Source organism: Crocodylus siamensis, chromosome 4 (genome assembly GCF_052110815.1).
Source record: "Crocodylus siamensis isolate JL-2025a chromosome 4, ASM5211081v1, whole genome shotgun sequence".
Classification (NCBI taxonomy): Eukaryota; Metazoa; Chordata; order Crocodylia; family Crocodylidae; genus Crocodylus; species Crocodylus siamensis.
Genome location: NC_143398.1, coordinates 104,598,931 through 104,620,642, shown reverse-complemented (window position 1 = coordinate 104,620,642; position 21,712 = coordinate 104,598,931). Strand labels below are relative to the sequence as shown.

Sequence of the window (21,712 nt, the reverse complement as noted above, 5' to 3'; positions counted from 1 at the left end):
ATGTGGTCAGAATTTAAGCCAGTCTGCTAACTCAGAAAGAAAGCAGGGGGGACTGTGGAAGGGAAATAACTGATATCAAGCAGGAAATGGTGAGTTGAGGTAAAAAATTAAGTTTGCCCCCGCTCAAGGCAAGATCATCCCTGACTAAACCATCCCAGCCAAAGGTTGGTCCAACCCGCTCATGTGAAGTTCCAGGGATGGAGAGTTCACAACTTCTCTGGGTAGCTTGTCCCAATGTTCGGCCACCCTCATAGTCTGAAGGTTGTTCCTCATATCCAACCTAAATTTCTTTTGGTGCACATGAGGCCACTGCTCCTAGTCCTGTCCCCTGTGGGGACAGTGAACAGGCTATCTTCATCCTCTTTATAAGGGTCCTTCTTCCTCAGATTCTCTTTAGAATCACTCTACTTCCTTAGATCTAATGGTGTCTGATGAAGAGTCACCCAATCCAGCAAACTACCTTGTTGTAAGTGAAGCTTTTTATGAAATATTTATTTAGTATCCAGAAGTGTGTTAGCGATCTACTGAAAATAAATATATTTATGTTTTTATCTGGTAAGTTTTGATTACAGAGAGCTCTCTTCAAAAATGGTGCAATACATTAACTAAGCAGGTTCACTTCCTCACAATTGCAATGCACTTCTCTCTCTTCTATGGTTTACACAACCAATGCAAAGCATATGAGCTATTTGTCTTGCTCTGCACCTTTAGGACTATGTGGCCTACATACATACATAATTCTGAGTATATCACACTCTATGGCTTAAATCACATCAAGCAGAAATTTTATTTTTCTCCAGCTGGGGACAAAGCAGTGCTTATTCCAGGAGGAAACTATTAGAAGGAGTGTCTTGAGGGGTGCTGCAAGTCCAAAAAAGGCTGAGAACTGTTCTAGTACTACACTGAGCCCCTATGGGAAACCTTCACTCCAGGAAATGCCCTGAAAGCAAAAACTGGGAGTAGGAGATACCGTGAAAAGTTGGGCCATAACTGTTGAAGCCAAGACAAAAACCAGCAAGCATCCTGTTTTCCAAATTCCTCGGCCCAAGGTTAGTGTAACAGATGTCTATAATACTATCAACATCAATAAAAGCCGTTGATCACTTTAAATGACAAAATGGACAGGAGAAAAATTGCAACTACCCAGCAACCATCCCACCTGTAAAAAGTGGGCAACCTGACAGGTCTCCAACTTTCCGAAGCCCTCACTTCTGAAAGTAAAGAACCTTATCCTCTACTCCAACTCTGCCACAGGTTGTTAAAGGTCTTCCCCCACTTTATGGTACAGACTGTAGACATGTCCAGGTAGCCTTCCTCATATGACATGCCTTCTGGATCCCTTTGATGGAAGTGCTGAATTGCACTAGATGGAAACAGCAACAGGACTGTGTGAAACAGCACCGATTCGTTTCGACTTCTGTTTCACTGTTTCAAAGGAACAGTGTTTCGTTTCACTGTTTCGAAGCACTGTTCCATTTTGTTTCATCAAAACTGTTTCGCTGTTTTGACGTTTCACCCATAGGCTATAATAGAGAATCACAAAAATGCCTGTAACGTCATTTCTTTCCTGATTCAAATGAAAAGAGCATGGATGGTAGCCCCCTTATGAGGCCATGAAGCCTGCCAAGTTTCAAGGAGACAGATGCAGGAGTTTGGGGGAAACTGCAGCTCAAACTGTTCAGAGAAAAACTCATGTCACTTGTAAGCATAAAGGCACAGAGGAACTTCAGTTCAAGCAATGCTTTTTATGCTGTTTTTCCATCCTTCCACCAGAGCACTGGAATTGGAAGGGACCTCAGGGAAGAATCACAATCACTGGTCAGCTACACAGTCAATATCAGAGCAGTCCTTCTCCACTCTTCCCTTTCCCTCTCCTTAGTTTCTGTTAGGTGCAAGCAAACCAAGCTTCAAGTGCCCTCATTTCGTTTTGAAGCTGTTCTGAAGCCTTTTGTTTCATTTCGATTGTGCTGTCTCAAGTTCAGCACATTGAAACAGCTTCAAAATGAAACACCTGGCAACATTTCACATAGCCCTAATAACCACTGACCCCTGAGCAGATGTGCTCACCTACCAAACTGCAACCCACATTCCCTGCCACACTTTACATATGTGACAACTGACTGGGGAATCATGCAATAAATTTAGACTGGCCACCCATGCAAAGTAATTATCATGCCATTCACTGGTCAATCACAATGAATTTAATGGGTTGGGGAAGGGGAGAAATCACACAATGTATTTACACTGGCCACCTGTGCAAAGTAATTATTGCACCATTCCCTGGTGAATCACGCAATAAATTTAACTGGGAAGTCATGCAGTAAATTTAAACCGGCCCCACATGCAAAGTAATGATCACACCGTTCACTGGCAAACAGTGCAATAAACTTAGTTGATACATTGCACAATAAATTCAGACCAGTGCAAAGTAATGATCACACCATTAGCTAGCAAGCAAAGTGCACAATAAATTTAGGCTGGCCCCATCTGCAAAGTAATGATCACACCATGTACTGGTGAACTGCGCAAAAAATTTAGACCAGCCCCACCTGCAAAGTAATAATCACAACTTTTACTAGAGAGTTGCGCAATAAATGTAAGGGGTGAACTGCACAATAAATTTAGACCAGCCTCATGTGTAAAGTCCCGATCACAACATTGACTGATGAACCACGCAATACATTTGACTGGTGAACGGCGCAGTAAGTTTAGACCAGCCCCACTTGCAAAGTAACTGTCACGACATTCACTGGCAAATCACACCATAAATTTAGGTTGGCCCCATGTGCGAAGTAATGTTCGTGACATTCACTGGTGGATCATGCAACAGATTTAACTGTCTGATCCCACAATAAATTTAAACCGGCTTCAAAGTAAGGATCTCCCCACACAAAGGGGCGCCCATTTCCTAAAAGAACCCAGCCACAAAGTCAGGGCGTGACAAGGTGCCCCAGCTCTGCGGCTGCTATCCCCTTGCAGGAGGATGGGAAGCACCCGTGCTTAGGGACAGTCATCCTGGGAGGCATGGGGTGGGAGCTCAGGGGTCAGGGAGGCGCCTCAGCGGGCAGACAGTGAATGCTCCTCGGGAGGCAGGCCGTGGCCAGCTCAGGACGTCCAGCAGCATGGGGCAAAGCAGAAGCGGGGCCGGGGGGGGGCCTAGCCCACAGGGTGATGGGGCACTGGGGGGAAATGTCCCTGGCAGGGGGCACCACGGTCGCAGGGTGCCTGGAGCTGGGGTGCCGTCGAGTACCAGGGGCTTGGGGTGCCCGGGGTGGGCGCTCACCCTGCGCGCTGGTTGCGGCAGCAGCCGTAGACGAAGAACCTGCAGAGATGGAGGCGGCCGCAGGCGCCGGCGCAGCCCGCCAGGGGCTCGGGGCAGAGGCGCACGGCGCTGGCGGCCACCACGACGGGCCCGGGCCCGGGGCCGGGCCGGCTGGCCAGCACAAACCTCCGCGCGTCCCGCAGCTCCCGCGCCAGCTCCTCGGGCGGCGCCGCCAGGCACCGCTGCAGCTCGCCCTGCTCCAGGCAGCCGCCGGCCCGGCACAGCGCCTGCAGCGCCCGCGCCCCCAGCCCCGCCGGCGGCGGCAGCGGCAGCGCCATGGCCAGCGCGGCCGTCCCGGGCCAGCCCCGCGCAGGCGGCGGCGGCGGCGGCGAGAAGCAGCACTGCGGCCCGCGCCGGGGGCTGCGGCCGCCCCGCGCCCCAGCTCGGCCGCGGCCCCGCTGCATCGCCCCGCGCCGCCGCCTCCCGCCGGTCCCGCGGTGGCGCCCAGCCCTGGAAACGAAACCGAAAGGGCTGCGGAGCCCTGCCCCCGCGCTTTGTGCCCTCCCCGCCACCCGCTGCCGCGCCAGGGAGGGGGGGCTGTGCCCAGCCTCCGGCCGGCCAGACCCCCGGCCTGCAGCCAAGCACGGGGCAGGCGCCGGGCTCTTTCCCTGGCCCAGGCCTCTTCACGCCCGGGCTACGTCCGCTGGCCCCATGCGAGGTCCTGGGCTGCTTGTCCTGTGCGCTCAGCTTGGTGTCGCCTCATAAACCTGCGGCCCTCTCCCGTCCCCGCCGTGTTTTTAGTTGTCCAGAGGAATCGGCGGCAGGCCCTTAGTGGCCCCCATCCCCAGGGGGGTTATAGCTTTACTTGACTGGTCCCCATGGCATATCAAAGAGCCCGGCCCTGGCCACACTGCTAGTACATCTCATCAGGAAGGAGGCTCAGCCTCCGAGGACTGTGGGGCCATTCCTGTCTCTGGTCCATTCACATCTCCAGGCAGAGTGTTACTGGGCAGTGTCCACCAGCTCCTTGGACTCGTTGGAGGGCCAGTGGGGGCTACCCGGTGCGCTCTGCTCTCCACCTGCCAGCACACACTGTTGCTGTACGCACGGCGGCAGCACGGCGGGGCACTGGGTGCAGTGCTGTGGCAGCGAGGCGTGGTGGTGGCACTGTCACTGGCCACCACAAACTTAGTTTGGGGAGGTTAAGCCCGGTTAGCCCCGGCCTTCTGCCACCTATGCCAGGTTCCCAATATGTGTCAAGTAGGCCTGTCAGGTCCCAGCACTCTCCCCCCTGTCCTTAAGGCCATGTTCTCAACCTTTTAGACTGGAGAACCACCCTCCCTCGCAATAGACTTGAGGTTCGCCTAGGTGGGCTAGACTTGAGGGGTCTCTCTTGGAAGAGGCCAAGGCTCAGCTTTCCTTTGCTTCCTGACTGCAGAAAAACACCATAGCAATTCTGCTGTTGCGAAGGACTCAGCCCACAGCAGACCAGAAGGTTTGGCACCTAGGAATTCCTCTTGAAACTCCTTGGGTTTATCACTAGAGTCGTGTGTGCATGGCAACACCATGTGGCAACCCTGCAGCACCCCTCGAAGGCTCTCAAGGCACCGCAAGGGGCCAGGTACACGCTGGTTAAGAACTGCTGTTGCTATGTGCCTACTCTGCCACTTCCTTGTATGTCAATTTGTTGATTCCCATGGTGGGGGGCCTGCAGTTGCAGGTGCCTTGCCTTACTTTTCCTGAGGGGAGCTCGGCAAGTCCATTCCCTCCACCACTCCTTTTATTCTGCACTGCCTTGCAAGGCCCCTGTGTTCTGTTATGTCTCATGTCTACATGAGACACTACATCACCACAGTGACGAGCTACGGCGATGCAGCATTGGCAGGCATGAAGTCATTGCAGGACTGCTGGCGAACCTCTTTGAGAATTTGTGGTGCTTGGGAGAGGTCTCAGAAGACTGGAAGAAGGCCAATGTTGTGCCCATCTTCAAGACAAGGAATAGAGAGGACCCAGGGAACTAGAGGCTGATCAGCCTGACCTCAATCCCAGGAAAAACCCTTGAAAAATTTCTCAAGGAGTCCATATGCAATAAGCTAGAAGGCAAAATTCTGAACAACAGCCAGCATGGTTTTGTCATGGGTAGGTCATGTCTGACTAACCTCATCTCCTTCTATAACCAGGTTACTCACCACCTGGATAAGGGAGATGAGGTTGACATAATTTACTCAGACTTTATGAACACTTTTGACATGGTGAGTCAATGAGGCTCCCAGGGTAAAACTAGGGCAGGGGTAGACAACATTTTTTGGCTAGAATGCTGAAAAAACCACAATGTCTGCCTTGGGAGGTGCCAGAGTGCTGACATGCTGGAGCCCGGAGCAGCTGTTTGCAGCCTCCTGGCTGCAGCTGGCCAACAGAGCCCAATGTGCTTGCAGCAGGCCTTGTAGCCTCCCAGCCACAGGCTGGGAGCAGCCTGGGGTCCGTGGCTAGCAGCAGCTGCTTAGAGCCCAGGCTGGCAGTGGTGTGCCAAACAAAATGGCCTTGCTTGCCATGCTCAGCATGTGTGCCAGGGATTGCTGACCCCTGAACTAGGGGATTATCATGACAATTCAACAGTCAGACAGGTGGGAAATTGGCTGCGAGGTCAGACCCAGAGAGTACTAATAGATGGATCTGTGTTGACCTGGCGGAAGGTAGCCAGTGGGGTCCCCCAGAGGTTGGTACTTGGAACAGTACTTTTCAACGTCTTTATCAATGATCTGGATGTGGGGGTGAAAAGCACTGGCAAAGTTCACCAATGACATTAAGCTCTGGGGATGTGCAGCCATGCATCAGGGTAGGCTGACAATCTAGGCAAACCCAGACAGATTAGTGGGATGGGTGGCCAGAACCAGAGGTTGTTCAACACTGAGAAGTAGAAAGTGCTCCATTTGGGGAGGAAAAATCCACAACAAACTTACAGGCTCGATGGTGCTACACTAGCTAGCACAATTTCCAAAAGGGACCTGGGGGTCATAATTGACCATAAAATGAATATGAGCCACCAGTGTGATGCCACAGTTAGCAGAGTGAACAATATGCTGACATGCATCAACCAATGCATCTCAAGCAAAACTAAGGGAGTTATTTTCCCACTCTACTTGGAATTGGTGAGGCTGCAGTTGGAGCACTGCATCCAGTTCTGGGCGCCACGCTTCAAGAAGGATGTGGAGAAGCTTGAGAGAATCCAGAGCAGAGCCATTCATATGATTATAGGCCTGAAGAGCAAGCCATACAAGGAAAGGCTGACAGGTATGGGACCATTCAGTCTACAAAAGACAACTTCTGGGGGATTTGGTGGCAGCTTACAAATACATCAGGGGAGAGCATCAGGAGCTAGGCAAACAACTATTCACCAAAGTGCACCAGAGGAAAACCAGGAACAATGGTCATAAACACCTAGAAGAAGGTTTCATACTGGATATAAGGAAAAACTTTTTCACGGTTCATGTAACCAGACCTTGGAATAGAGTCCCAGTGGTGGTGGTGCAGGCATCTACCCTGGAGATCTTCAAAAGGACACTGGACGCACACCCTGGAGATCTTCAAAAGGAGACTTGCAGGGGAGACTGGACCTGATGATCTCACAGGATCCCTTCCAGCCCTGAGCTTCTGTGAATCTGTGATACTGGCACTACTGTGCAGTACCTCACTGCTACTGCACAGTAGGGTCAGAAATGACCCATGCGGCACTGGGACTCCCAGTAGCTGAGGCCACCTGTCTCACCAGAGTCAGTTTGACTATTAGACTTCAGACATCATGCCCTCCCTCACCACGAGGAGTCCAAAATACAGTCCAGACACTGCATCTGACTGCAATACTAGTTTGGCCCTGGAATGATCTAGCCACTCTCACAGAGACCAGAAATTCAACACACAGAAGCAACTATTCTCCACAGCTCAACACAACTTCACAGACTTAGAACACAGAGCTCAGGCACACAGGTGTGCACTACTCACTACTCTCATTCACCCTCTTCATATGGATCCAAGCACATGCACATACACCAAAACTCACAGAGACTCCCACAGAGAGACAGAGACCCTACATACCCACAGATCCTTTGGCTGTGTTATTTCATATCAGTGGGAGCGTGGTAACTCACCCCCTCATCATCCTCTAATCAAGTCAGGTCAGGTCAGTCCTGAGGTTGCTACAACCATTTAGCCACCTTAGATGTTGTAACAACCCTCCTCCACTCTGCCTGTGTTCGGCTAGCTTTGTGCACTCTATCAGTTGAAGCCCCAATTCAGTCCTTAATATAGGTTCCCCGGCTTTTCTTGGGTCTATCTCTTTTTCTCTTTCCCTCCACAGCATCCTGTATTCTGGTGTTGGCAAGGGTATCCGGTCTTCTTGTGATGTGTCCAAACCTTTGCAGCTTCATTTATTGCACAAGCTCCAACAACAGTTCATAGGTTCCAATTTCTTGATTGATTTGCTGCTTGACAGACTTGTTGGTCCAGTGCTCAGTGTATATTCCAATCATGTTTGCATCCTCCAATCATGTAGTGAATACTCCCAGCTCCTTGGTGATAAAACCTGCCACTTGTCCAAACTACTACAATCTTTCACTCAACAGCACTTATTTCTCACTTTTACCTCAAGCCCGTGGCCTCAAATACCTGCCAATCACACTACCTTTCTTGCCAAAGCTCAAACATCAACTACACATACTCACTTGTAGAAAAGTAGGCTAGAAGTTAGAAGTTCACCTCTTCCAGGCCTTTCTTAACCAGACCTCAACTGCTCATGCCTGACAATTAATTTGCTGCAATAGCAGGACAGAGCAAAAACCTGGGGTCTACACCCCTTTTCTTCCACCAAGAATGGCCATGGCATCTGTTTTGCAGACTTCCGCTCTGCCTAGGCTCTTAGGACCTTCAGACCCAGACATAATAGGGTTAACAGAAACTTCGTGGGATTCATCCCACGACAGGGCAGTTAGCATTAGGGACTATAGGCCTTACAGGTGGGATAGAGAAGGAAGGAAAGGCAGGGGTGTGGCACTCTGTGTCAAGGAGCAATACACATCCTCTGCCAGCAGAATGGGGTCAGAGGAGGGGCAAGCTGGAGTGCTCTGGGTCAAGATACAAGGGGGCCGTGGGGAGAGGGATCTAACAGTGGGGGTCTACTACAGACCTCCCAACCAAGGGGAGGAGCTGGACCGGGAATTTTTGGGCCAGCTTGCAGAAGCACTTAAGGCAAGGGATGTAGCTGTCACGGGTGACTTCAATTACCCAGACATCTGCTGGGAGGAACAGTCAGCCAGGTCGGACCATTCCAATTCAGGAGGTGCACAGCCCCACCAGAGGAAATGCCCTGTTGGACCTGGTCCTGGCCACAGGCAATGACCCGGTAAGGGGTCTCCAGGTCCTTGAACACCTGTGTGATAGCAATCACCGCTTGATGGAATTCACCATCCAGCGCAGGGTGTCAAGGGCCAGCAGCAAGGCAGTAGCTTCAAGAGGACCAACTTCAGCGAGTTGAGGACATTAGTGGGAGAGGCACTGGGGTGCTCAAGGGCACGGGAACTCAGTGCCTAAGATGAATGGTCATTCCTTAAGGAGACGATATTCAGGGCCCAAGGGGCGACCATCCCAACAAAAAGCAAGCGGGGCAGGAGAGCCCAAAAGCTCCCCTGGCTCACCAAGGGCGTCCGGGAATGCCTGATTGCCAAAAAGGTGGTGTACACCTGGTGGAAGGGGGGTGCTATCTCCAAAGAGGAGTATACCTCCTCTGCTTGTGCCTGTAGGGGGGCTGTCAGGAATGCTATGGCTGACATAGAGCTAGGACTTGCATCCAAAATCAAAGATAATAAAAAGTCCTTTTTCAAATATATAGGGAGGATGAAGAAAGCACCAGGAAACGTGGGGCCCCTGCAAGATCCTCTGGGCAATTTGGTGGTTGCGCCAGAGGAAAAAGCAGACCTCTTTAACCAATTCTTCACCTGTTTTCTTAGGCAGGGACCGGGACTTCCCCACTGTGATGCAAGACGGACTCGAGGGGAACACCTCCAGACCTCAGGTTGGGGAGGACCAGGTTAGAGAGGTTCTGGAGGGGCTGGATGTGTTCAAATCAGCGGGTCCAGATGCTCTCCACCCCAGGGTGTTAAGGGAGCTAGCAGGGGTTATTGCAGGGCCCTTGGCACGGCTTTACGAGCGATCATGATGCTCGGGCCAGGTGCCGGATGATTGGAAGGTAGCCAACGTGGCCCCATCTTTAAAAAAGGGAGGAGGGAGGACCTGGGCAACTATAGGCCCATCAGTCTTACCTCAATCCTAGGGAAACTCTTTGAGAAGATCATCATGGAGCACTTCTATGATGGGCCAGCTTCAGGGATGATGCTCAAGGGCAACCAGCATGGTTTCATTAGGGGCAGGTCATGTCAGACCAACCTGATTGCCTTTTATGATCAGGTCACAAAACCACTGGATGCAGGTGTTGCAGTGGATGTAGTCTTTCTGGGCTTCACCAAGGCCTTTGACACTGTCTCCCACCCCATCCTCATTAAAGAAATAGAAGACTGTGGCATTGATGCCTACACAGTCAGATGGATTGCAGATTGGCTGAAGGGTTGTACTCAGAGGGTGGTGGTGGATGGGTCATATTCGACCTGGGGAGAAGTGGGCAACAAAGTCCCCCAGGGCTCAGTCCTTGGGCCCACGCTGTTCAATCTCTTTATCAGCGATTTGGACAATGAGGTGAAAAGCAACCTGTTTAAATTTGCTGATGATACCAAAAATCTGGGGTGAGGTGAGCATGCCAGTAGGGAGGGAAAGACTGCATCCAAGACCTGGATAGGTTGCAGGGGTGGGCTAACAAAAACAGGATCCGTTTCAATACTGACAAAAGAAGGCTGAGGGGGGGACCTGGTGACAGTCTATAAACTCACTAGGGGAGACCAGAAGGGTTTGGGAGAGACCTTGTTTCCCTTTGCCCCCCCGGCATAACAAGGAATAACGGCCACAAGTTGTTGGAGAGTAGGTTTAGATTACACATCCGTAAGACCTAGTTCACAGTTAGGGGAGCTAGGAGCTGGAACCAACTTCCAAGGGAAGTGGTGCTGGCTCCTACGTTGGGGGTCTTTAAGAGGCGCCTTGATGCCTACCTAGCTGGGATCATTTGAGCCCAGTTTTTTCTCCTGCCCTGGCAGGGGGTCGGACTTGAAGATCTATAAGGTCCCTTCTGATTCAACTTCTATGATCTCTTGCTTCCTGTGCTCACTCTCGGCCAGTGAGAACAAGAAAGTGTTAGAAGAAGCTAGACAAACAGCTTGGGCCCAAAGATTTCTCCTAACACCCAAGTACCCATGTCCAATTCCTAGGCATCTGCAAACCCAGTCTGGCACCATACCACCTCACACCCTCTTCACTAATCCCACTAGGCAGGCGCCCCATTCCCTAGCTCTTTTCCCATCCAGCTCACTCAGTTACATCACCAACATGCTTAGATATCTTGCCAACTACAGAAAGCATTTCCTTCCCAAGTGAGTGTGAAGTGTATGTCCACTAGGGGTGTGCAAAGCGGGGCCTATTCGATTCAGACTATACCTGAATCAGGGACAGTTATTCGATTCGTTGATTCGGATCACTGTCCCGGACTCGATTCGGCCAAATCCAAGTCTGAGGATTTTATGCTGATTCAGAGAATCAGCGATTCAGAGATAGACACAGCTTTAAAAGTTTTTTCTACATACCTTGAGGTAGAAGGTGTGGCTCGTGATCGCTGCGATGCTGGGGCGCATGGAGTGTCCCAAAGGAGTATGGGGGCCCCCCCTCCATGTGTACTTCTGGTCCACTTCTGATTTTGCCAGGGAGTGCACTGGGGGTCTCCCTGCACCTCCCCGGCTTGGCGATCGGCTGTGGGGGGACCCCAGGTGCCCCCACCCCAGATCCAGAAGGCACCAGTCACCAAGTCAGGGAGGCATGAGGGACCCCCCCCCCCAGCATGCTCTGTGGCGGACCCAGAAGAGCTTCTGGTCCACTTCCAGGTCTGCTGCTGAGCACACTGGGGAGCCTACCACGCTCCTGTGGGACAGTCCATGCACCCCAGCATCGCAGCATTCATGAGCCCCTGCTACCTAGAGATATGTAGAAAAAATATTTAAAGCTGTGTCTATGTCCGAATCTCCAAATCTTTCTGAATTTCTCTGAATCAATTTGGAGGGTTTCGATTTGATTTGGGTAGATTAAAGGGTCCTCTGATTCGATTCGGATTTGGCCACCGAATCGAATCAGGGACCTAAGCTTCATACAGCCCTAATGTCCACCATGGTGCCTTACTCTGATAAGTTATCACCATAGATTCCCATAATGAATCTACTTTAGAGCATTACTGATGTATTAAGGGAGAGATATCAAACTCATCTGGCCTGTGCCACAGGGCTGGTCCACAGAATGGCTGAACAGTGCAAGGCCAGCCCTTTGGGCCTCAGTGGGCCCAAAGAACCCCCAGCATGTTAGATCCAGTGCACTCTGTCCGTCTTGACTAGTCTAGGATTAGACCACAAGCGACACCTATGCAGAGGCAGTCTGAGAGCCAAGCCACATGTGGTGCTTGCTCCAGCTGGTCCAGGACCTTTGCTACACATGGTATCAGCCCCAGACCTGCTGGGGTGGATGCTACATGCAGCATGGGTCCTGGATTAGCCAGAGTGAGGCTAATCGCAGGCTGGACACCATGTGGTCTGTCTCAAGCCCTTCATGTGGACCCTGTCCAGTGCATGCTGTATGAAGCATGTGGCTCAATTCTGAGACCCAGGGGCAGCACCAGGGTCCAGAAAATGGGACTCCAAGGGCTGGATATAGCCCACAGGCCATATCTTGGACATTCTTGCATTAAAGCTCTCCAGTCAAAACAGTGTGAGGTTCCCTAATCTCAAATCCCTTAAGTTATTGGGCTAATGGGGACTTAGTAGCAGATTGATATCAACTGCACCAAACTGCTAAAACTTTTGATGTCATTCATCAGCAAGCACAGCATACTGAGTTATCTTACCACAGCTAGTGGTTCCTGCGGTATATTGGTTGAGGGAAGTTCATCCTGCTGCTGCTGATGCTGTTCCTACTCTCTGACTATATGGAGGCTTTCCCAATGCTCAGGAGCAAAACTATCAGCTTGGCAACATTCACAAGCACAGAAAATTCAATTAAAAGAAAAATCAACACAGACAAAGATTAACATAAAGAAGGTTGCCAGTTTGCAAAATGGCCTTTCCCCCTTCCCTCATACACATGCCAAAAGTCATTGCTTGTTCCTATTATAATAGAAGTAGTCACACAAGTTTAAACATGTTCCTCAGGAAGAAAAACATAAAAGTACCTCTTCAATTTGACATAACTTCCCCAAGTATGAATTACATATAATCACCAACATTATATTTTCTTCTCTTTAGAAGTACTTGGTGCTAATAGGAAAAATGTCTTTATTCATAACAATCCAATGTCTCCGGTGTAAGAATTGCTTATGTGCTAGTCGAAGAGGACAAAAAGCAACTGATTCCTTCTTCACCTACAAAATACCAAAGACAAAGGTAAGGATACTTACCTATTTTATTAAAGATCACTATAACATAGTTCCATCTGATCTATTATGCCTAGGCCAAATTACCACTTTGGGTACTGAGCCTACAAATAGGCTCTGCACAAAAAGCCCTCGTGGATTTCTGCCCAGCTGCAGGGTTCAGTCCACATTTTGTTTATAACAGGAGCTGGGCTTTAGTGATAGCAATTTCAGTGAGTGACTCTGCCAACATCTTATTTCAGGACTGAAATGTTGTACCAAGAAAATGATATACTTTATGCTATCTTCAAGTCTGAATGACTAGCTTGGTGCTCATACATTCCCAATAAGGATATGAATAATTACAATTGTATGATCTTTATTACTTGAACTGCAATTGCAGAAGAAATGGTTGTGTGTTATATTTTTAATCAATTATGTTTGTTCAGTGAATTTGAATCTCTGAAGCCTCCCAGCTCCACTATAACAGAATGAAAGTGACTGCATTTCCCCTCTTTTTTTTAAGCACTTCCCTGAGATAGGGAGTTTTTCCTAGACAGGTCATTTATAATTAACAGACATAGAATTAATTCTCCCCAGTATGGATACTGGGAGTTTTTCAAAGGTTTTAAAAATTATTTTAGTGAAGAAAAGTGGCAGAACAGCATAGATTCTAAGTATAAACTATGAGTTTAAATATTTTAGAACAGGACAATTAGCTTTAATCTAATCTAACTTCATGGGCCACTGTCAGTAGTTTAGAAGGTGAAAGAATACACTACATGGATCTGTAAGCTCATTTGAGCATCTTTCAACATATGAGTTCATTGAAAATTCAAGAATATTTTTTTAACATCCCTCGAGATATCTCCAAAGCAAAATCTTTGAAAATGCCTTTCCAGAGAACGGCTGACTGGGCTAACAGAATGGTTATCCAGATGGCTATGTTAAATTCAGGTTAGCCTTGTTTCCAGCTGTACCAACTGACTGGTTTTGTAAACTCTTTTCTTCATATATTATTTTTGGAAAGGCACTATGTCAGGGGTGTCAAACTCATCTGGTGCCACAGGGGCCATGCTGCATGGGGTGGCCACTCCACCACTCCAGCACCATGCTACACATGGAGGCTTCTCTGAGATAGACCACTGGATCTGGCATGGAGACAACATAGTGGATTGGGCACCGCATGTTGCACATCCCCTGAATGGCTGCAGCAGGTGTCATGTATAGATTGTGGGGCCATCCAGCACATCCTGCATGCTGCCTATGGGTCAGCTCCAAGACCCACAGGTAGTGCTGAGGGCCAAATGATAGGGCTCTGTGGGCTGGATTCAGCCCATGGGCCATATCTTTGACACTCCTGCACTATGTGATGCACCTCCATATACAAAGTAGTCATCTACCATTTTTAAAGATTTTCATAGTGACTCACTATACGTTGTATACAACAAAAACCAAGACAATTAGAACAGAGCCAAGACCAGGAACTTGAGATCTGATGCAATACATGAGAGGAACCAGGCTGTGGAGCTGTTGGCTTTCCCTAGGGATTTTGCAACTGCTTATAGAAACTCTAATAGCTAGTGGTATATCTACTACACTAGCCAGAGCTGCATCCTCAGATATCAGAACTTTTCAGCATAAAATTAGATAGAAGATATGCCTCCAAGTTTTTTTGAAAATTGCCTACTTCGTAATAATGTCTCTATATGAAACCACTATATGTAACAGAATAGTCAGCCTTTGCTGTTTGCACTGATAGAGGAACAATTCACAATTGGGCTTGCTCCTAATTCTGAAATATGTTAATCTTTAAATCAATCCTAACAGATTAAATAATTACATTAGTAAGAAGTGTACATCAATAAAATTCCACTCAGATTTTACTGAATTTTTAGTCCCTTTGCAGATGCAAATAACTACACATGGTGCAAAGCAGGAAAGAGTCAGACCTTTCCTTTTCTCTCTACTTAGCCTTGCACCTCCCTCCCCCAAACTAAAGGCCTCCTTCCAGAGATACCTGAGCCCAGGCTCTTCTCTCTCAGTTCACCTACAATCCTCTCATGACCTTTCTTCCCACTGCAGATCACTCTTCAGCTTGCTGCACTTGTATTGTATGCCTTGTAAGCGTGTTACCCATCATGTCTCTCCTATGGCATCATCCAGCATCTATTGACAGTTTTACCATTGACCTCCATGGGCTTTGGACTAGGATCCTGATATCTACTGGAAATATCTAATGTATCTGTTCCCCAAATTCTGAATACAAAGTATTCAGAAATCATACCTCATACAATGGATGAGCAATTCAAAGCCATATCCACTGTGTCGCTGAGAAGGCAATCAGATGTGTCCCAGAAACTTTACATTAACTCTGTTAACACAATAGCCTAGTAGCTACAGTGACCCTCAAAGGAGCAGAGAATGCTTTTCCCAGGGTTTTGAGTCACTTACAAAGAATGTGGATAGTTGAGTATTACTATCTACAGCTATTCAATTTTTTTCTTGACAAAACCATTTTGTTACAGTTCAGGCAAGTTTGTTTTTATAAACTTTTTGAGCATACCTGAAGCGAGAAGGCTTCCTACCTGAATCCTGTAGGGAAGGAGAACATGATTTTGGAGGAACTACACACTCCACACAAACCAAGATCCAGCCATCTCAGCTGAGTTTCTTATACTCTCATTTTTCCTTTGTTCAAAATCAAAACTCTAAGTGAATTCTGGAAACAGGGAAGCAAAAGTAAAAAAAAATAAAATAACCCAACCGCAAACTAAAACACCAAAGTTTTGAATAGTTCTGCTGACTCTACACAGTTCCATTGAGTCCAACCTAGTTTGCAACCAGTGGATCCCACTGCCTGGATATCTATGGACACTGAACATATTTTCAATGCCTTTGCTAAGCCTGCCACTTTCTGATAGAATCAGTCTCTCTGTTGGTAGCACAAAAGAAATGATTCCATTTTCTTTAACATACAAATTTTCAGAGAAATATTTTTTTGCATATGAGACATATCTGCTTTACACACCTTTGAATGGGCCATTCAGTGCAAAATATGCAAACAGCTGATATTTGGGTTGTTTAGTTTTGCAGAGCCTTAAGATAAAAAATTGCACATTGCCAAGTGTCTGAACATAATACTTGAAATGAGTCAATTTTTGTTTTATTTCACTGCTAACAGTTAAAAAGTTGGCCAGATCACATGTTTTGTTTAACATATGATAAAAAATGAATCATCATCTGAATAGTATTTGTCTCAAACTTCTCCACTGAGTGTGGGAACAGGTGTATTTATGAGAAGGGGAAGACCAAACCTGCTGTTCTTATTAGTAAGTTATTGTGTTTGGAGATGTCAGTTCCATAAAACCATGCTTTCTTATTTTATGTTAATTATGATCTCTGTGATATGTATAACAGCCATGCTAATTAGGGATCAGCAAACTGACTTGATAAGAAATCCACTGCTACCCATTCCCAAGGCTACAGCTCATGTGAGACCAAAGCCCAAACAGTTTTTCTCAAAATAAAGTAAGGCAATTTATTTTTATGGTATATTTAATGGTTCTTTCCCTCAGATGAACTGGAAAAGAATGAATGGATTAAGGAAATGAAAGAGCAGGATGCTTTGGTCACCCCTAAAATACCAAAGAGAACCAAGAATACCAGTCAAACCTGAAGAACTAAAGCTACAACTTTCTGAAAAAAAGAAATTTGGTGTTTTGTTCTCTAGGCACAGGAGTTAAGTAATTCTTGATATCAGTAGAGCTATTTCTTGGGCAGGAAATACAGACATCAAAGTAGCAATGCGGGAAACCCCTGCATGTGTGGTATGTGATGCTGCACACAGGTCTGTGATGCCATATATCACACATCTGCACTTGTCTGGACACACCCTCTATAGCTATTTATACAGAACGGATTACTGAACTATGTAGGCAAAGAATTCCCTTTAAGAGCCTGTCCACAGTCCTGGATTTATTGCATGTTTTTATTAAAAATAACTTTTTTATTTACACGTGTTGTAAAGTAATCTTAAAATATCACCAGCAGTTTTCTAAAATGTGAGGAATGGAAATGGTGCTTTTGGTCTGTGAAAATGGTGTCACTATAAGTTAGCCAGTTTCACGTTCTATTGAAAAAAAGAACTTGTTTTATTAATAAACATTTTGCTGAGTCATAAGTCTTGTAAAAGTAGATTTTAAATTGTGAGAATCCTGTGTTGCATCAAAAGTGATTTTTACTCAAAGTGGATACATTTGTTTTAATTTTTTTCCCCTTATATTTATGTATGTGAAACCTGTCAGTTCCAGTATTATTTCTGGTCACTTTTCTGTAGTAAGTGACTTTTCATTAGCCTTAATACCATGAATGAAATAGAGAAAAGAGTCTTCAATAGCTTGGTTCCATAGTTGTTAATCTTAAAATAACAGTTCATCTTGCACTAAAGGGTAAACAAAGATTATTTTTATATATGACCAGTGTTATAAACAAAAGAGATTTGTGCATTATTATTATTATTTAAAGAAGGTATGGATCATAGAATCAGCATAGAAATTAAGGGCTGGAAGGGATCTTGAAAGATCGCCGAGTCCAACCCACCTGCTTTGGGCAGGAATACTGCTGAGATCAAATGATCCCAGCAAAGTGTCTGTCCAGTCTCCTCTTTAAGACTTCCAAGGTTGGGGACTGCACCACCTCCTTGGGTAGTCTATTCCAGATTCTGGTCACCTGTACTGTAAAGAAGTTCTTCCTTACATCCAACCTGAAACCAACCTGTAACAGTTTATGGCTGTTGCTCCTTGTCCTGCACTGGGGCACCCTAGTGAACAGTTTTTCTCCCAGCTCCTGCTATTCACCTCTTACATAGTTATAGACAGCCACCAAGTCCCCCCTCAAGTTTTCTCTTCCCCAGGCTGAACAGTCCCAGATCCCCATGCTGAACAGTCCCTTAGTCTTTCCTCATAAGGTTTGTCCTCCAGGCCCTCAATCTTTGTTGTGGCCCTTCTTTGGACCCTTTCAAGATTATCCCCATCTTTTTTGCTCTAGCTGGGGTCTCACCGGCACTGAGTAGAGAGGAAGTATCACTTCCTTAGCTGTGCTCACAATGCACCGGCTAATGCATCCCAGTATGCTATTAGCTGTGTTGGCTACAGCGTTGCACTGGCAGCTCACATTCATCCTGTGATCAACCATAACCCCAAGGTCCCTTTCAGCTATCGTGCTGGCCAGAACATCTCCTCCTGACCTGTATTTGTATCGTTGGTTACTTCTCCCCAGATGAAGCACTCTGCATTTATCCTTATTGAATGGCATCTGATTCTGCTCCGCCTGCCTTTCCAGTTCATCCAGGTCTACTTGGATCTGCATCCTATCCCCTAGCATGACCACTTTTCTACATAATTTGGTATTGTCTGAAAACTTGCCCAGCGTGCTTTCCACATCCTCATCTAAATCACTGAAAAAGATGTTAAATAGTATGGGACCAAGAGCCAAACCCTGTGGGACACCTCCTGTCCACTAACAGTCTGGGTTCAATCCCTTAGCCAGTTCCCAACCCACCTGACCATGGACTCTGCCAGTCCACAATCCCCCAGTTTTTTTTTTATAAGAGCAACATGGGAGACCATATTGAAGTCCTTTTTAAATCCCAATATAAGACATCAACTGCATCTCCCACATCTAAGTGGTTCATTACTTGATCATAGAAGAAGATGAGGTTGATCAGACATAACAAAACCATGTTGCTATCCTTCAGCATTGTGCCTTCTTCCAGTCTCTCACAAATGGACTTATTGATATTTGTTTCCAAACTTTTACCTGGTATTGAGGTCAAACTGACCAACATATAGTTTCCTGAATCCTCCCTCTTCCTGTTCTTAAACATAAGCACTACACTGGACCTTTTCCAGTCTTCTAGGACCTCTCCCAAGCACTATGAGTTTTCAGATACCTTCACCAATGGTCTTGCAATGACTCCAGCCAATTCCCTCAGCACTCTCAGGTGTAGTCCATCCAGTCCTGCCAACTTGAAGGCATTTAGCCACTCTAAGTGCTCCCTCACCAAGTCGACACTGACCATTGGTTGGCAATCTCTCCCCCTCATCCTGTATCCATCCAGTATCCAACCAGGTGGGCGACCACAATTTGTATGCAGGAGCACCAATGCAAAGTATTCATTAAAGAGTTCAGCTCTTTAATGCATGTTTCTCTACCAACCCCCACATACATGCCACAAAAAATTACCCTTTTTCAAATATTATGAATTTTATACACTGTTTTGCTAAAAGAATATTGACAACTAGGAAATGAATGAAACTACCAAGTGGAGCGAGACAAAAATTGGAAACAAAAATTGGAGCAACTGAAGAGAAGACATTTTTTATTTAACTGAAAACCGAATTGGTTACAATTCGTTCATTCACCTATTTAAATTCAAAATCTTGACAAGCAATTGTGAGACGAGTTCTTTGTTTAGATTTAAATGCTTATTTACCTTGTATGGAATATTTGGAAAGTCCATTCAAGAGTCTTTCATCAAAGAGAGGTAGTTACCTTTGTCAGTTTGAAGTCAGGCAGAAGGCACCTCTACCCTGCCTTCTTTCAGCAAAGATAGGGGAGATGAGACTTAATGTAAGGGATAAGTTACATGTTATACTTAGTCCATATTAAATCTGTGGAATGTTAAATAGTGTTGAAATTAGAACGGGCTGTGAGAAGTCACAGGCTAAGAATTAATACCATTTCTTGCCTGCACAGTTCTGACTTGCCACTAGAGTGTGGCTAGAAGCTAGGACACCTGGGCTGTATCCCTGGTGGGGTGGGGAGGGGGAGAGGCTGGGAGCAGTGCATCCTGGGCTGCGGGAGGACTGCAAATTGCTAGTTTTATGAAGTTGCTAGTTTTATCTCTGTTGAGCAAACTCTAATACAAGCTGGATAGCCTGGCCCAGAGTTAATGCTCACCTGAAGTGGCATGAATTCTGAGACACTCAAAGGACACATAGCTTGAGTTAATGAAATTTAATATGTGTACACTCATGTTTAAGTGTCCTAAGCAAATGACACTTAGTAAAAAACACTTAGGCCACATCTACATTAGATGTTGACTATGCAGTTGTTACTTCACAGTCATTTAGTACTTGTATGTGTAGTAACCAGAGTTACTGGTATGATCGAAAGGCTTTTTCATGATGCTCACTGCTCAGTACATGGAACTACTGCGCAGTAGCATCGTGTTATGCTTTCTGCCACAGGACACTACTATGCAGTAGTGATGGGCTACGGCACAGTCAGTGTCTTGTGTAGATGTGGCCTTAGTAAAGTGTAAAGAGTAATTTCACCTTTAGTTATAATAAACTCATACCCATTAAAATAAGATGAAATAAAGGCATTCCCTAAAATCCAAATTTCTGTACTTCTTTCACATAAAATGTTATTTAAAATCTATACTAAAACTGAACAGTTAAGCATTTAAAAGCTAGCATATGCCAGAACTAAAGTGGTCTGTGCATTCTTAATGTATCTCCCATTTGTACACTCACTACATAGCTTGTATTCTTATACAAATTTTCCATAGAATACCTGTCTAGGAAGGATAATGTTCACTTAATGGGCATGTCTCCATGTTTATTAATGCACAGAAGTTACTGTGCATTTAGTCTAGTACTTGCTTAATGAAGTACTAACTAAATGTGTGCAGTAGTGCTAGCACACAGTTTTTTAGTGATGCTTACTATGCAGTAGCCCAATACTATGCACAGCATATTAGCAGGGGCAAGCTGAAGTGCTCTGGGTCAAGATACAAGGGGGCCGTGGGGAGAGGGATCTAACAGTGGGGGTCTACTACAGACTCCCCAGCCAAGGAGAGGAGCTGGACCGGGAATTTTCGGGCCAGCTTGCAGAGGTACTTAAGGCAAGGGATGTAGTTGTCATGGGTGACTTCAATTACCCGGACATCTGCTGGGAAGAACAGAAAGCCAGGTCAGACCATTCCAGGAGGTTCCTGGACAAAATACAGGACCTCCACTTAATTCAGGAGGTGCAGAGTCCCACCAGAGAAAATGCCCTGTTGGACCTGGTCCTGGCCACAGGCAATGACCTGGTAAAGGGCCTCCAGGTCCTTGACCACCTGGGTGATAGCGATCATCGCTTGCTGGAATTCACCATCCAGTGCAGAGTGTCAAGGGCCAGCAGCAAGGTGGTAGCCCTAGACTTCAAGACGGCCAACTTCAGTGAGTTGAGGACATTAGTGGGAGAGGAGCTGGGGTTCTCGAGAGCAGTAGAACTCAGTGCCCAAGATGAATGGTCATTCCTTAAGGAGACGATACTCAGGGCCCAAGGGGTGACCATCCCAACAAGAAGCAAGGGGGGCAAGAGTGCCCAAAAGCCCCCCGGCTCACCAAGGGTGTCCGGGAATGCCTGATTGCCAAAAAGGTGGCGTACACCCTGTGGAAGGGGGGTGCTATCTCCAAAGAGGAGTATTCCTCCTCTGCTCGTGCCTGTGGGGGGGCTGTCAGGAAAGCTAAGGCTGACATAGAGCCAGGACTAGCATCCAAGATCAAAGATAATAAAAAGTCCTTTTTCAAATATATAGGGAGGATGAAGAAAGCACCGGGAAACATGGGGCCCCTGCAAGATATGCTGGGCAATTTGGTGGTGGTGCCAGAGGAGAAAGCAGACCTCTTTAACCAATTCTTCACCTCTGTTTTCTTGTGCAGGGACCGGGACCCCCCACTGCGATGTAAGACAGACTCGAGGGGAATGCCTCCAGGCCTCAGGTTGGGGAGGACCAGGTTAGAGAGGTTCTGGAGGGGCTGGATGTGTTCAAATCAGCGGGTCCAGATGCTCTCCACCCCAGGGTGTTGAGGGAGCTAGCAGGGGTTATTGCAGGGCCCTTGGCACGGCTTTAT

At 46.9% G+C, this 21,712-nt stretch overlaps 2 protein-coding genes across 2 annotated transcripts in view; one reads left to right on the top strand and one right to left on the bottom strand.

Moving 5' to 3' along the window:
* The window catches only part of LOC149866281 (protein mono-ADP-ribosyltransferase PARP12-like), a 37,677-nt gene extending 33,703 nt beyond the window's left edge, over nt 1–3,974 (bottom strand). Inside the window, exon 1 of the mRNA XM_090043251.1 lies at nt 3,284–3,974. Coding sequence (XP_089899377.1) covers nt 3,284–3,726 — 443 coding nt within the window. The 5' untranslated portion in view covers nt 3,727–3,974. The remainder of the gene's footprint in view (nt 1–3,283) is intronic.
* An 8,786-nt stretch (nt 3,975–12,760) lies between these two features.
* Nucleotides 12,761–21,712, top strand: part of SPIC (Spi-C transcription factor) — a 45,445-nt gene continuing 36,493 nt past the window's right edge. The window contains exon 1 of the mRNA XM_090041097.1: nt 12,761–12,834. The gene's annotated coding sequence lies outside the window, so the exon portion shown is untranslated. The remainder of the gene's footprint in view (nt 12,835–21,712) is intronic.